We start from the raw sequence: 13920 nt of genomic DNA, 5'->3' as shown, positions 1-13920 counted from the left end.
TTTTTCCATTGTTCATATATTTATTATGTTCTATGTTGTTCTCTTTGTTGTTTTGTAAAGAATATGAATATAATACACTTTTAAAAGCTTTATTTATTCTGTAAGTTGATATAGTCTAGTAAATAAAATACGTGGTAATGTACTTTGATCGAGTACACCAAGGTAGTACCAATACTGAAACTATATTTAACATCTGGATTGAAGCAAAAGTAATATGAGGTCAAATGGCAGACTTATCGCTATAACAGCGGTCTCTTCGAAGTAAACTTTGGGTAGAGGACTGACAGTAAAATAAACGAAACGGAAAGGGGAACAGTTGGCCCAGTGGTTAGAACGTGTGCATCTTAACCGATGATTGCGGGTTCAAATCCAGGCAAGCACCACTATATATATGTGCTTAATTTGTTTTTATAATTCATCTTGTGCTCGGCGGTGAAAGACAACATCGTGAGGAAAGCTGCATGTGTCTAATTTCATCGAAATTCTGCCACATGTGCATTCCACCAACCCGCATGGGAACAGCGTGGTGGAATATGTTCTAAACCCTCTCCTTAATGGAAGAGGAAACTTAACCCAGCAGTGGGAAATTTACACGCTGTTACTTCATTTTAAAAAGCGAATAAATAACATACTGTATATAAAATACAATACATACATATATTAATAACTATTAATGTTTTTTTATTAATTGCACACCACTAAAGCCTGAATAGGTCGATAAAATTATTATCTATTGGATATTAGTGACCTTTTTGACTTATTGCTGATTCTTTTTGGTATTTATTTAATTACTAGTATTAAACCGTTCTTCAAATCTTCTCGATCACTTACCTAATTTTCAAATCTAACCCATTGTAATATATGTGAATGCTTCCGGTTCGATGCCACCTTAAGGGATAATATATGGTAACGAAATGTACAAAAAAAGTTTATACTTCTACAAGGAGTTGGCACTGTCAAATAGTTTATCATATAAAACCTTTTAATACAAACTCTAAGTTATTTTTCCCTTTTTCTTGCATAGTTTATACTTTTCGAATATTTTTATTTTTCGTAGGATCAAATAGTAAGGATAGGCTAATTATTAAATGAACAAACCTTATTTTTTCTTCATCATCATCATCAGCCCGTACCCGTCCACTGCTGGACATAGGCCTCTCCAAGTGCACGCTACTGTTGTGTTTCTCCGGCTACTCGCATCCAGCTCCTGCCTGCCGCCTTGCGTAAATCGTCACTCCACCGTGCCTGAGAACGTCCTACACAACATTTGCCGAGACGCGGTCTCCACTCTAGAACGTCTTTTCCCCAACGGTTTTCGGTTCTGCGACAACTATGATATGGTCATATTTGTTTTTGTTACGCCTAAAAAAAAATTATAAAAGCCAGTAAATTATCTACGGCTTAACTAATGCCTCCTCTTCTTTCGTGGAGAAGGATTGGAGCTACTACACCGCTTCTGTGTTTCAATGCGGGTTGGCGGATACACAAAATATGCAAGTTTCATACAGTGGAATTTGCCTACGTTTGAACCCGCAATCATTGATTCAAACACACTCGTTTAAACCAATAACCCATCACGTCTCTTAGGAAATAATAACAATAAAACGTTAAACTCTCTCCATTAATATATGAATAAAGTAAATATAATTGACGTAAGAGATATATTTCTATAACATACATTTATCGTCTATTTATTAGCTCAGAATGTATCTTTCCTTTTGTAGTAACGTCTCCTTTCAAACAACCTAATTATCCTTAAAGAATAAGACGAAGAATTTAATTCAAAAGGAATACAAATAATTTTAAAATTATTCGAGATAATTAATGGTACTGTATTACTTGTAATAATTTTGTTTGTAACTCGAAATATTATTTCGAATAAAATAACAAACAATTACACTTTAGAACAACAAAGTTTGTAAGATAATAGCTGTAGAACTTGTTTAAGTACGTATTTTAATCAGATACTTAGAAATTTCACATTTCTGAATCGCGCTGGCAAGATTTTTATTAGTGAGTATAGATAATGATGTTCTCTTAAACGATTTCAGCCACGGCTATTCATGTAAATGGATGATTAGCCTTCTATGAAGTCTATGTTATTATGCACTTGTGTAAGTAGACACACACATGCATTCTCTATTACAAAACTTTCATAAATTGTTGGACCTTAAAATTTGACACAACCCAAACAGTTCAAAGAGAAGATAAACTGTTTAACGTGCTATCCAAACTTGGGACTGTCTCAAATTTTTCGATCACTGATACGACTCACAGTTTGAACCCTATAAATATAATATTTATAACAGAGCTATTGTCTATAGGCAACGGTAACCACTTACCATCAGATGGACACTTAATCCAGCCGCCAACATAAAAATAAAAATGTTCGAAATTTCCTAAGTAACCTTTTTGGAGATCAATAATTCATTACACTTTTAAACATAATGATTATCCAGAATATGTATAAAAAATAGTGAAACAAAATAGCATTACAATAATAAATTGTAACAAAAGCAACAATATAGGACTAATTCCTGAAATGATACCCATTATATTCGAGTTCGCCATTTAAAACACCTCTGGAATCGTAAAAACTGGGTGAATGAGATGTGAACCACGCGATTTAAGGCAAGCAATTTAGTTAAATGACGGTACGTACATTAAAAGGGCTGATGTCACAAAGTTGGATGTGGTAAACAAAGTTAGTTTTGTTCATTTAGTAATGAGAGCGATACACACAAAACATTGAGCAACTTTGAACCAGATAAGTTTGAATTATTTACGCAAATCGTGAACAACGACGAGTAATATCTCTTATTTATTTATAGGAACTCGTGAATTATGTGTTTGATAATTTAAATGCAAATGTCATAACGTGATATTTTTATTGCATCAGTAAATGTTCCAACATTTGATACATTTGATTCTCTGAATATAGAGAAGCTTACAGAGACCTATTTGCCAAAATTTAGTAATCACCAATGATATACATTTACGGCGCTTGTATATTATTGGAGATTCTATTCGTAGAATAACTTATACTGATAAAATATAAGTTTTCTTGAACTGTATTATTAATAAAATAAATATTGGACAACATCACATACATTACTATGATCCCAATGTAAGTAGCTAAAGCACTTCTGTTATGGAAAATCAGAAGTAACGACGGTACCACAAACACCCAGAACCAAGACAACATAGAAAACTAATGAATTTTCTGCATCGACTCGCCCGGGAATCGAACCCGGGACCGCGGAGTGGCGCACCCATGAAAACCGGTGTACACTGTACACACTACTTGACCGTAGAGGTCGTCAATTAATACGTAATTAAACGTTTTTGAAGAATTCAGTCGTAGAAAGTTCCTCAAACGAGAAGAAATTTGCAAAAATATACGTTTATCCTTTGATGTCAGTCGCAAGACCTAAATGAACATTTTGCAATCGTGTCAAGAAAGAAGTGACGTAATGAGTCATATTCTGCAAATTCAAAGGACTTAAGTGCAGCTAGACTCGAAAAAGCAAGATTTCAACAGCAAAAAAAGTATCTTCAGGAAATCTGCATGGGTTTGAAATGTTTCAAGCAATACCGAATTCACAATTTTCAGATTTTCTAAAGGCACGAATCGTCATTTCTTGAACAATTTATTTCTGTGAGCAACTAATTTTGTATGCTCTACGGTGAAATACATTCAAATGTATTCAAGCCTAATTTAAGCACGTTGGAGCTCCGAGTGTATCCTAGTTGCGTCATCATTACTGACATTGTGCGTATACTATTAAGAAAGTACTACGCATTTAGCAAGCTACCTAACTCATATTTTAACGAATAAATCCTTGGTGGTAGGGCTTTGTCTAGCACAACCTACCCATCTGGGTAGGTAACATCTACTCATCAGTTATTCTTCCGCCAAATAACAGTACTCAGTATTGTTATGTCCCGGTTTGAAGGGTGAGTGAGCCAGTGTAACTACAGGCACAAGGGACATAACATATTTGTTCCCAAGGTTGGTGGCACATTGACGATGTAAGGAATAGTTAATATTTCTCACAGCGTCATTGTCTATGGTGATGGTGACCACTTACCATCAGGTGGCCCATATGTTCGTCCGCCAACCTACACAATAAAAAAATGTTACATTTTTTTAATAGCTAAAATACATTATATTTCATTTTTATTTAGTTTTAATTATTTTCAAGTATAAATACAATAATTGCTATACCAGACAATAATTTAAATTTTTATATCAAATGTTTAGTAAAAGCGGCCGGTTATTATTCCACGATTAGGCCAGAGCGAATTTTTCATATAAAAAAGACTAGTTTCGATGTTATCTGTGAGTCTTGCTGGGTATTACATAATACTTAAAAAAGGGTGTAAGAGTGACCAGGATACAAAAAAATCAAATCTTAATTATCATAGTCTAATATGCATCATTTTCTTTACATGTGTGTAAGGCACAATGCTCACGGGACACAAACAGACGTATTATTTTAAATAATTTGTTTATCTCAAGCCTTTGAGGTTTCCTTTTTTTAAAATTGATTTTTTTTTATTGTTTGTGTAATCTATGTAGGTATGTATCATCGTGTATCTAAATAAAATAAGATAGCGATTTGCATAGAGTCAATTGTTTATGTTTATGATCTGAGATGGCCCAGTGGTTAGAACGCGTGCATCTTAACCGCTAATTGCGGGTTCAAACCCAGGCAAGCACCACTATATAATATATAGCGGTGGTGGTAATATATTTGTGTTTATAATTCATCTCGTACTCGGCGGTGAAGGAAAACATCGTGAGGAAGCCTTCATGTGTCTAATTTCATCGAAATTCTGGCACATGTGCATTCCACGAACCCGTATTGGAACAGCGCGGTGGAATATGTTCCAAACCCTCTCCTTAATGGAAGAGGAGGGTTTATATCAGCAGTGGGTAATTTATAGGCTGTTACTACTACTACTACTACAACTACAATTGTTTATGATGCAATCTGTAGTCTTATTGTTTTTTTTATAACTCGTCCGTGTCAGCCACAACTAGATAATTGTTGCCTCAGTCGTACTGATTGCTTTACCTGTTGCATTGTTGCAAATATCAAATTACATTCGAATGTAATTTGCAAACGTGTTTCCGAAAACTCATTTAATTTTAGGTGACAATTTTTCCCTTCATAATTTATCTTGCTTAATTTGTTATGTAAGGGAATCTTACACATATATTAATAGGGTAAGCCGATTTTTATGCCAATGATTATAGGACGATAGCTGCACTTAATAAATTGGTTTTGGTCTCGATTAGAAAAGTCCCAGTCATTTTTGTGCAGAAAATTAAAGAAGCGACCTGATTGCAATTTACTAAATTGAAAACAATTTAATAAAAAAAATATTATAGACAGAAAAAAGGTACGAAAACTATAAAAACAATTGAAGAAACGTGAAGTTTCGAGAAAGACCAACTAGTTTGTTTATTATGAGTACTGCTTCAAATTATCTGTTTTATACTTCTCTATAGTTCATTTTATACTACAATAATTACTAATATGTATTTGAATGAGTAGACCGCGATGAAATTTTAAAACTTCATCTAATAAATATTTTTTATTTTGCAAAAAAAAATTTCTCCAAATCGCGTTAGATAGTTCGATAATTATCTATATTATTCGAATTTAACTGTAAGAGCTCATAATTCAACATCGAAAATAATCCGCACAACCCTAATTTGCCAGATCCAAAATTTCTACCATCAATCCAACGTAAAAAAGGTTCTCGTACCCCTTAATATTAAGGTTATTCTGCCAAAATCCACATTAGAGCTCAGATGCTTTCGCAGTCCGGAATAATTTCTTAATCAACTCACCTTTGTTTAAGCTAATTGTGTCATTTGCCATTCTATTTGGGCCCAGTTACAAACAGAATTTCAAAAACATTGCCCTGTAAAAGGTTTGTAAACACGTACGGAAATTTATTTTCAGATTTACCCACATTGCTACTTTGTCGCGTTATTTATGTATTACCGGAGTTACGTTGCCTTAATCATTGTTCAAAGTATGAATTATGGGCTGTTTTAAAAAGGGAATACATTATGTTTAAACAAAAGCTTTATTGACATTTTCTATGACATGGGTCTTTAACATGTTATATAATATAATTTAATACACATGAACACGTCACTGTGTTATTATGCTCAGCGATCTGTTTATACTAAGTCAATTGATATGTATCAATTTTTAATATATAACAAAATACTGGTCTACAGACACGCGGTAGAGTGTCAGCCAAGTTCAGGTAACGGAACTGGTCAGTAGCACCAGCACCATAGAATTTTGGACCCATCCAAATGGCTCGTGTTTGAACCCCTCATAGCTTAAACACTATTTGACATAAATGTGTCAAATTGTATAATATATATTATATAGCTCATATATTGAGATAAAGTTAAATAACAAAGAGCTGCTATAAACATAGAATTCTTAATAAAACATGTTTTGATAATTATAATACTGAACTCCTTCTCAAAAATTGTACATAAAATACATTTACGGATGAAACCCTTTATTACGTGTGAAAATATAATATAGTAACAATGACCCAAATTAATTGAGGTATAACTAATATTCCTATTTACCCCTCCTCTTAAGCTTATCATTTGTGTTAGGAAGGGGACAAGAGCCCAAAGGGTCAGGATCGATCCTGTGACTTTATACATCGCTATACAGCCCGTAAACTATTGCGCTATTGACACTATTATATATGTATGTATTAACTATTAATATACAACAACGTATTTGAACGTAATATTTAATAACTAAAACTATATCTCAGAATATGAAGATGAATAAGGTTTGAGTTTGTATACTATTTGTATTCAGTATTACTTTATTTTTTTACTATTTACTTTATCAGTTTTTTTGAGATATTCGAGATGATTACGAGACCTTATAGACAAAAACAATACAGTTGTACATGACAAGGCATGGCTACGAAACCATCTGGAATGAAATCGTGTCACTATATATAATGATGATGTATACCTTAGACTTCTTGGAAACTACCAAACCGCTGAATCGATTTTGATTAAATTTGGTATGAAGCAAACTTGAACTCCAAGAAAGGACCTATGTATTTTTTTGCCCAACACATGACGACCAATCCCAAAAACGCAACCAAAGCCATGTGCAACACCTTATATCTAATAAGTTTATGGTACCTCCCCAGATAGGTTTGCCCGCCCTAGCAACCAACATAAAGCCCTTAAGGCATAAGTATATCGAGAGTAAGATATATTTAAGAATGAAGATATTTGATTTCAACGTAAAATCAATTATCTACAGCAAATACGTTTTCTCTGATAAAATTGTCTCTAGAATTTTCTGAGACATATCATATTATAGTTTAGTTATATTATTTTTATTTAACGTTCCGTTCGTTTCGTTGTGATAACATCCGGTTTGGTATATTTCGCTTCGAATACAATATAATCTCAAATAAGTACTATTTATATACTAATTTATATACTCATCTAATAGATTTTTCCATACTACAACCAGTTAATCCAGACTGTTGTCTCTGGATAATATGACCAAAACTATCTTCGAAGTCGTTTGTAGCATACAGTGCATATAGACGAGATGTCCCAGTGGTTAGAACGCGTGCATCTTAACCGATGAATACGGGTTCAAACCCAGACAAGCACCACTGAATATCCATGTGCTTAATTTGTGTTTTTAATTCATCTCGTACTCAACGGTGGACTAAAACAAGAATACCTGCACGTGTCTAATTTCATATAAATTCTGCCGCATTGGAATAGGGTGGTGGAATATGTTCCAAAACTTCTCCTCAAAGTATGAGGGGGCCTTTGCTCAGCAGTAGGAAATTTACAGGCTGTGGTTGTTATAGTAGTAATCTTTGATTGGTCGAGAATATATTTGTTAGTTCTTTTTGCTGTCAACACACATGTGCAAATGTACAAATATGCTGTTCTTCTGTAATACAAAAGTCTTCTTCGAAAGTCCGACTTCCCCGAGACTAGATGAGGACAGATCGGTGTGGAAGAAGCTAGTCGACATATCGTTGAAAGCATTTTTGGACAAGCACGATCTTCAGTGATGAAGCTCCCTAAGAAGATAATAGATATGTTTTATTGCAAAGATTAGGAATAATTTCAAATTTAAACGCAGCATGTTTATTCGATTTATGTAGGAGCTATATGATTCGAATCTTTTTAAATCTCATTCTGAAATTTAATGGTCTGCATTGTATATATATATATATATATATATACATATATATAATGTATGATATGACCTTGAAAGAACCATCACCAAAAAATATTTAATTTTGTATACATTTATATAATTCATGTTTTCGTAAAGGAATTACGATTAATAACGTAATATTATGTAAATACTTTTTATATATGTATATTTGTCTGTATCAAATCCAAATTAAACGGTTTGTTTTATTAATATAATCTCTTTTTACTAAATATATACGGTATATACATACATAGCCGCATACACCAATTTATTTTTTTTGTCTATCTGTCTGACTGTCTATTAGTTCCGCCTTATCTCTGAAACGGCTGGACCATACGGTAAGGAGTAACTTAGGCCACAACATTTGGAATGACTCATGAAATCGATAGTCATTAGATTTGATCTTGTTTCGTAATGAATAGAAGTGTGTTTTTTTGTTACAGGCACCGCACATTACGGTGAAGATAGCGTCGGCTCGTTTCCATACTTCGAGTACAATGTCCCCAGAAATGTGACGACGGTGGTCGGACAGACCGCCTTCCTGCACTGCAGGGTTGAACAGCTCGGTGACAAGGCGGTGAGTTTCTGATGACACATTATATTTCCATATGTTAATCACTTAGTGATTTACTTATAACACTGCCAATCCTAAGGTCCTGGGTTCAAGCCCCAAGTCGAGTTATAGAAAAGTTATTAAATATCTTTCTGTATAGATTTTTTCTATTATATTCAATATTACAAAATAAACAGTTTGCATACATATGTTGTAATATGTTTTTATTGTAATATAGCGTTATAGAAATGTATTGTACAGTTTTAACTCAACAAATAAGTCACAGGGTTACAATAGCAAAATATAAATACGATTGTTTAACAAAGGAATATTATGAATAGAAAAATAGATCGATTTTATTGGTAGCATTAAAACTATTCTTAACTTTACTACTTGTAGATATAATTGTGCTCGTATGTGCTATGAAAATAAATAATTTGAATACTAATAGCATTGCCTATGTAATTAAAGAGGCCGACAAATGTGAACGGAATCTGTTTATTATTAACTAAGTATTGATTTGACTACTTCGGTCCGGTGAAATGTACCAAAATAATTCAGTAGGCTGGAAACTAAATTTGATATATTCCTAATGTTATATTAATATTTACTTGACCTTCCAAAAATAACTTTTATATTTGAGATATGATGGCCTAGTTGTTAGAACCTGTGCATCTTTACCGATGCGGTTTGAAGCCTAGGCAAGAACCACTGAATTTTCATGTGCTTAATTTATGATATATCATTATGAGCATATCTACATGTGTCTAATTTCAACAAAGTTCTGTCTCATGTAAATCCACCAATCCACATTTTAACAATGTGTTGGAATACGTTCTAACGTTTTCCTTGAAGGGAAAGGGAGTAAAACAGGCTGTTACTGTTTTTTTTATTTGTTTTGTGTTTATTTGTTAATATTTATATACCCAAGATTTATTAAAAACATTGATAACCTGAATAAGTACGTAATCCAACCCTGCATATTACCTTACTCTCTTACCCTGCTTATTTTAAGTGTATAGAATTATATTATGAATATCATTATTTTTATTTATACTAATATTATAAATTCGAAAGTACCTCCGTCAGCTATTTCCTCTTCCCGCTTTAGCGCTGAACGATTCAGATATAATTTGTTATGGAAATAGTTTGAGTCTGCGGGACATATTACATCTTTTAATTCACCCCTCGAGGGGATACAAGGGGGTGACGGTTTGTGTACGTAAAGTTTTATAAATTTCGAGTTAAACCCCAGGCTAAACTTGCAAGTTAGTTTCAAAGGTTACCATTGAAAATCGACGAAGGGTCTAATGTATACTAATATTATAAATGTGAAAGTAACTCTGTGTGTCTGTCTGTCTGTCACTCTTTCACGACCAAACCGCTGAACCGGATTTGATGAAGTTTGATCACCTCTATTCAAGCTCATTTCACGACAAATTATTCATAATAAAAAAAACATCATATCAAAATATTCTTAATTGGAGTACTATACTGAGAACAACCATCAACAAACACCGTTTTTAAACAATTTTAATTTTCCTTTGAAATTGTCCTCGAAGTAGTTTCTGACTCATATAAACGGAACGCTTAATCTATCCTTATTAAAAAAAATTAGTTAGTCAACATCAGCTTCACTTAAAATCAAAAAATAAATAAAATTTTAACAAAAAGAAAAACCGACTTCAAACAAAACACTATTTTAAAACAAATGAATATGCACGAAAAAGTAATAAAAATAATTGCGTATTCAACATATTTTTTAGAGTCTTCCTAAGTTAAATGAAATGAAAAATATTAGACTACTTAAAAGTCGATTAACGATTATATCATGTAGTCATAGTTATTGGTATATTTGGAGCCGGTGTCAGCCACGGTGCCCTTGCCCCAACAATCAAAAGAAAGAAGCGATACGAGCCCCTTGATTGATCCAGTACATTATTGTGTAAAAGGTAATTTGTAAAAAACATATTTGTTAAAGTATTCTCGTATTATTATTATTGTTTTTTGATAGATATACTGTAGGGTTTTATTGGCTGACACCGACTCCAAACATAACAATAATTATAACTACATGATATAATCGTTAATCGACTTTTAATTAGTCTAATATTTTTCATTTCATTTAACTTAGGAAGACTCTAAAAAATATGTTGAATACGCAATTATTTTTATTACTTTTTCGTGCATATTCATTTGTTTTAAAATAGTGTTTTGTTTGAAGTCGGTTTTTCTTTTTGTTAAAATTTTATTTATTTTTTGATTTTAAGTGAAGCTGATGTTGACTAACTAATTTTTTTTAATAAGGATAGATTAAGCGTTCCGTTTATATGAGTCAGAAACTACTTCGAGGACAATTTCAAAGGAAACTTGCGAATAAAGCAAAAATAGACTTTCGAAAATGCGGATTTAATACGTCACGCGGCGTAAACTACAAGGATCCCTCGAAAGAGCTGTAATCGAACTAAGCAAAAAAACTTTGAAAAAGACCAACTATATTTCGTACATCATATGACATCACATCACATACACAAAATTTGATTAAAGATAGTAAGAAATTCTGCCCCATATCGCACCCTAACTGCGAGCCGTATAGGAGTTCCATCACTACATATTATAAAACAAAGTCGCTTTCTCTGTCCCTATCTTTAAATCTACGCAACGGATTTTGATGCGGTTTTTTTTAAAAGATAGTGTGATTCAAGGGGAAGGTTTGTGTATATAATACATGAACAATATAGTAAAGAAACACTGATAATTTTAGAAGTTTGCGATGTGATGTCGTATATAAACAAATTCTGTAGTATATTTAGTATCAGTATTGCACCCGTGCGAAGCCGGGGTGGGTAGCTAGTTGATTATAATATTCGACTATGATAATTACATAAACATAACCACATTACGGAAGGTGACTCAAATATCCAAATAACCTATAAATAAAAGATTCGACCGAGTATCGCTAACGTGCTCCTCAGAATTGTTCCGTTCCCTTCCGTTCCGTTACTTTGTCATGGATCCTGTGCTCAGAACCTTACCAAACTTTCACCAAATTACCCTTGAAGTATATATTTTATAATAAAAAAAGAATTATCAAAATTGGTTAACGTGATTTTCAGTTATTCACCTATTTGTCGCGCATATACATAATGCAAATTTAAGACTTATGTCGTTTTCACATGGATACCATCATCGGAAAAAAAAATAAAAAAAATGGGACCCCACGGGAAGCACTACCTTTCAAACAAAAAAAAAATTATCAAAATCGGTCCACCCAGTGAAAAGTTATGAGGTAACAAACATAAAAAAAAAAAAAAATACAGACGAATTGATAACCTCCTCCTTTTGGAAGTCGGTTGAAAAGAGTATATATATGAGTATAATTAAATCTATCAAACGATACTTAATCCATGCTTATATGAAAGTAACTCTGTCTGTCTGTCTGTCTGTGACTCTTTCACGACCAAACCGCTGAACCGAATATGATGAACTTCTGTATGAAGCAAACTTGAACTCCAAGAAAGGACATAGGCTACTTTCTTACCTGACACATGACAACCAGCACCCTAAAACGCGAACAAAACCGCAAGCGATTACTAGTTCAATATGAATGGTACACCTCATCAGGATACATCGTTGTTTTTCAACCGACTTCCAAAAGGAGGAGGTTATCAATTCGTCTGTATTTTTTTTTTTTTTTTTTTTTTATGTTTGTTACCTCATAACTTTTCACTGGGTGGACCGATTTTGATAATTTTTTTTTTGTTTGAAAGGTAGTGCTTCCCGTGGGGTCCCATTTTTTTTATTTTTTTTTCCGATGATGGTATCCATGTGAAAACGACATAAGTCTTAAATTTGCATTATGTATATGCGCGACAAATAGGTGAATAACTGAAAACCACGTTAACCAATTTTGATAATTCTTTTTTTATTATAAAATATATACTTCAAGGGTAATTTGGTGAAAGTTTGGTAAGGTTCTGAGCACAGGATCCATGACAAAGTAACGGAACGGAAGGGAACGGAACAATTCTGAGGAGCACGTTAGCGATACTCGGTCGAATCTTTTATTTATAGGTTATTTGGATATTTGAGTCACCTTCCGTAATGTGGTTATGTTTATGTAATTATCATAGTCGAATATTATAATCAACTAGCTACCCACCCCGGCTTCGCACGGGTGCAATACTGATACTAAATATACTACAGAATTTGTGTATTTACGACATCACATCGCAAACTTCTAAAATTATCAGTGTTTCTTTACTATATTGTTCATGTATTATAAACACAAACCTTCCCCTTGAATCACACTATCTGCTCGGCTCCAAATATACCAATAACTATAACTACATGATATACTCGTTAATCGAATTTTAAGTAGTCTAATATTTTTCATTTCATTTAACTTAGGAAGACTCTAAAAAATATGTTGAATACGCAATTATTTTTATTACTTTTTCGTGCATATTCATTTGTTTTAAAAGAGTGTTTTGTTTGAAGTCGGTTTTTCTTTTTGTTAAAATTTTTATTTTCTTAACATTAAGCTCTTTATTCAAACAAAAAAATATTTTTTATTATTATTTTTTTGTGTGAAAGAAGATATGGTTAGAATGAATTGTTACTTGTGAGATGATGTCTGACGAAGAAGTATGGAAGGAGAAGACAAGCTGCACGCATCCCAAGTAAAATTGGGATAAGGGCAGGAGGAGAAGAACTTTAAGATTTTTTTATGTTTTTTTTTTTCGGACAATTATGTTTACTTTACGTCTGCAGTGTTTGTTTGTCCTGAATAAATGTTTTCTTATTCTCATTCATAAGAATTATGGAATCACTTTTTTCGTACCGTTTCAATCTAACAAACAGCTCACTTAACATATAACACTTTATCTCAAAAGTGTATAGTTTAACAAACGTATCTATCAAAAGTCAAATCTGACTTTTATTTTATCATTTCATATAGATTATAAAAATCTATTATTTATGAAAAAAGAAAGAATCTTTTCAAGTCAATGATTTATCTATTTTTATTTTTATTGTAAGCATTTATATAGCGTGATAAAAAATTGCGTGAGTTTCCTTCGAGTCTTATTCAAACCAGAGGTT

The 13920-nt window shown here is 32.8% G+C and overlaps 1 protein-coding gene across 1 annotated transcript in view; it reads left to right on the top strand.

The window, feature by feature from the left end:
* The window catches only part of LOC124539462 (zwei Ig domain protein zig-8-like), an 84731-nt gene that overhangs the window by 40294 nt on the left and 30517 nt on the right, over positions 1-13920 (top strand). The window contains exon 2 of the mRNA XM_047116857.1: positions 8708-8841. Coding sequence (XP_046972813.1) covers positions 8708-8841 — 134 coding nt within the window. The remainder of the gene's footprint in view (positions 1-8707; positions 8842-13920) is intronic.

Source organism: Vanessa cardui, chromosome 22 (genome assembly GCF_905220365.1).
Source record: "Vanessa cardui chromosome 22, ilVanCard2.1, whole genome shotgun sequence".
Taxonomy (NCBI): domain Eukaryota; kingdom Metazoa; phylum Arthropoda; class Insecta; order Lepidoptera; family Nymphalidae; genus Vanessa; species Vanessa cardui.
This window is presented reverse-complemented; position numbering and strand designations above follow the sequence as displayed.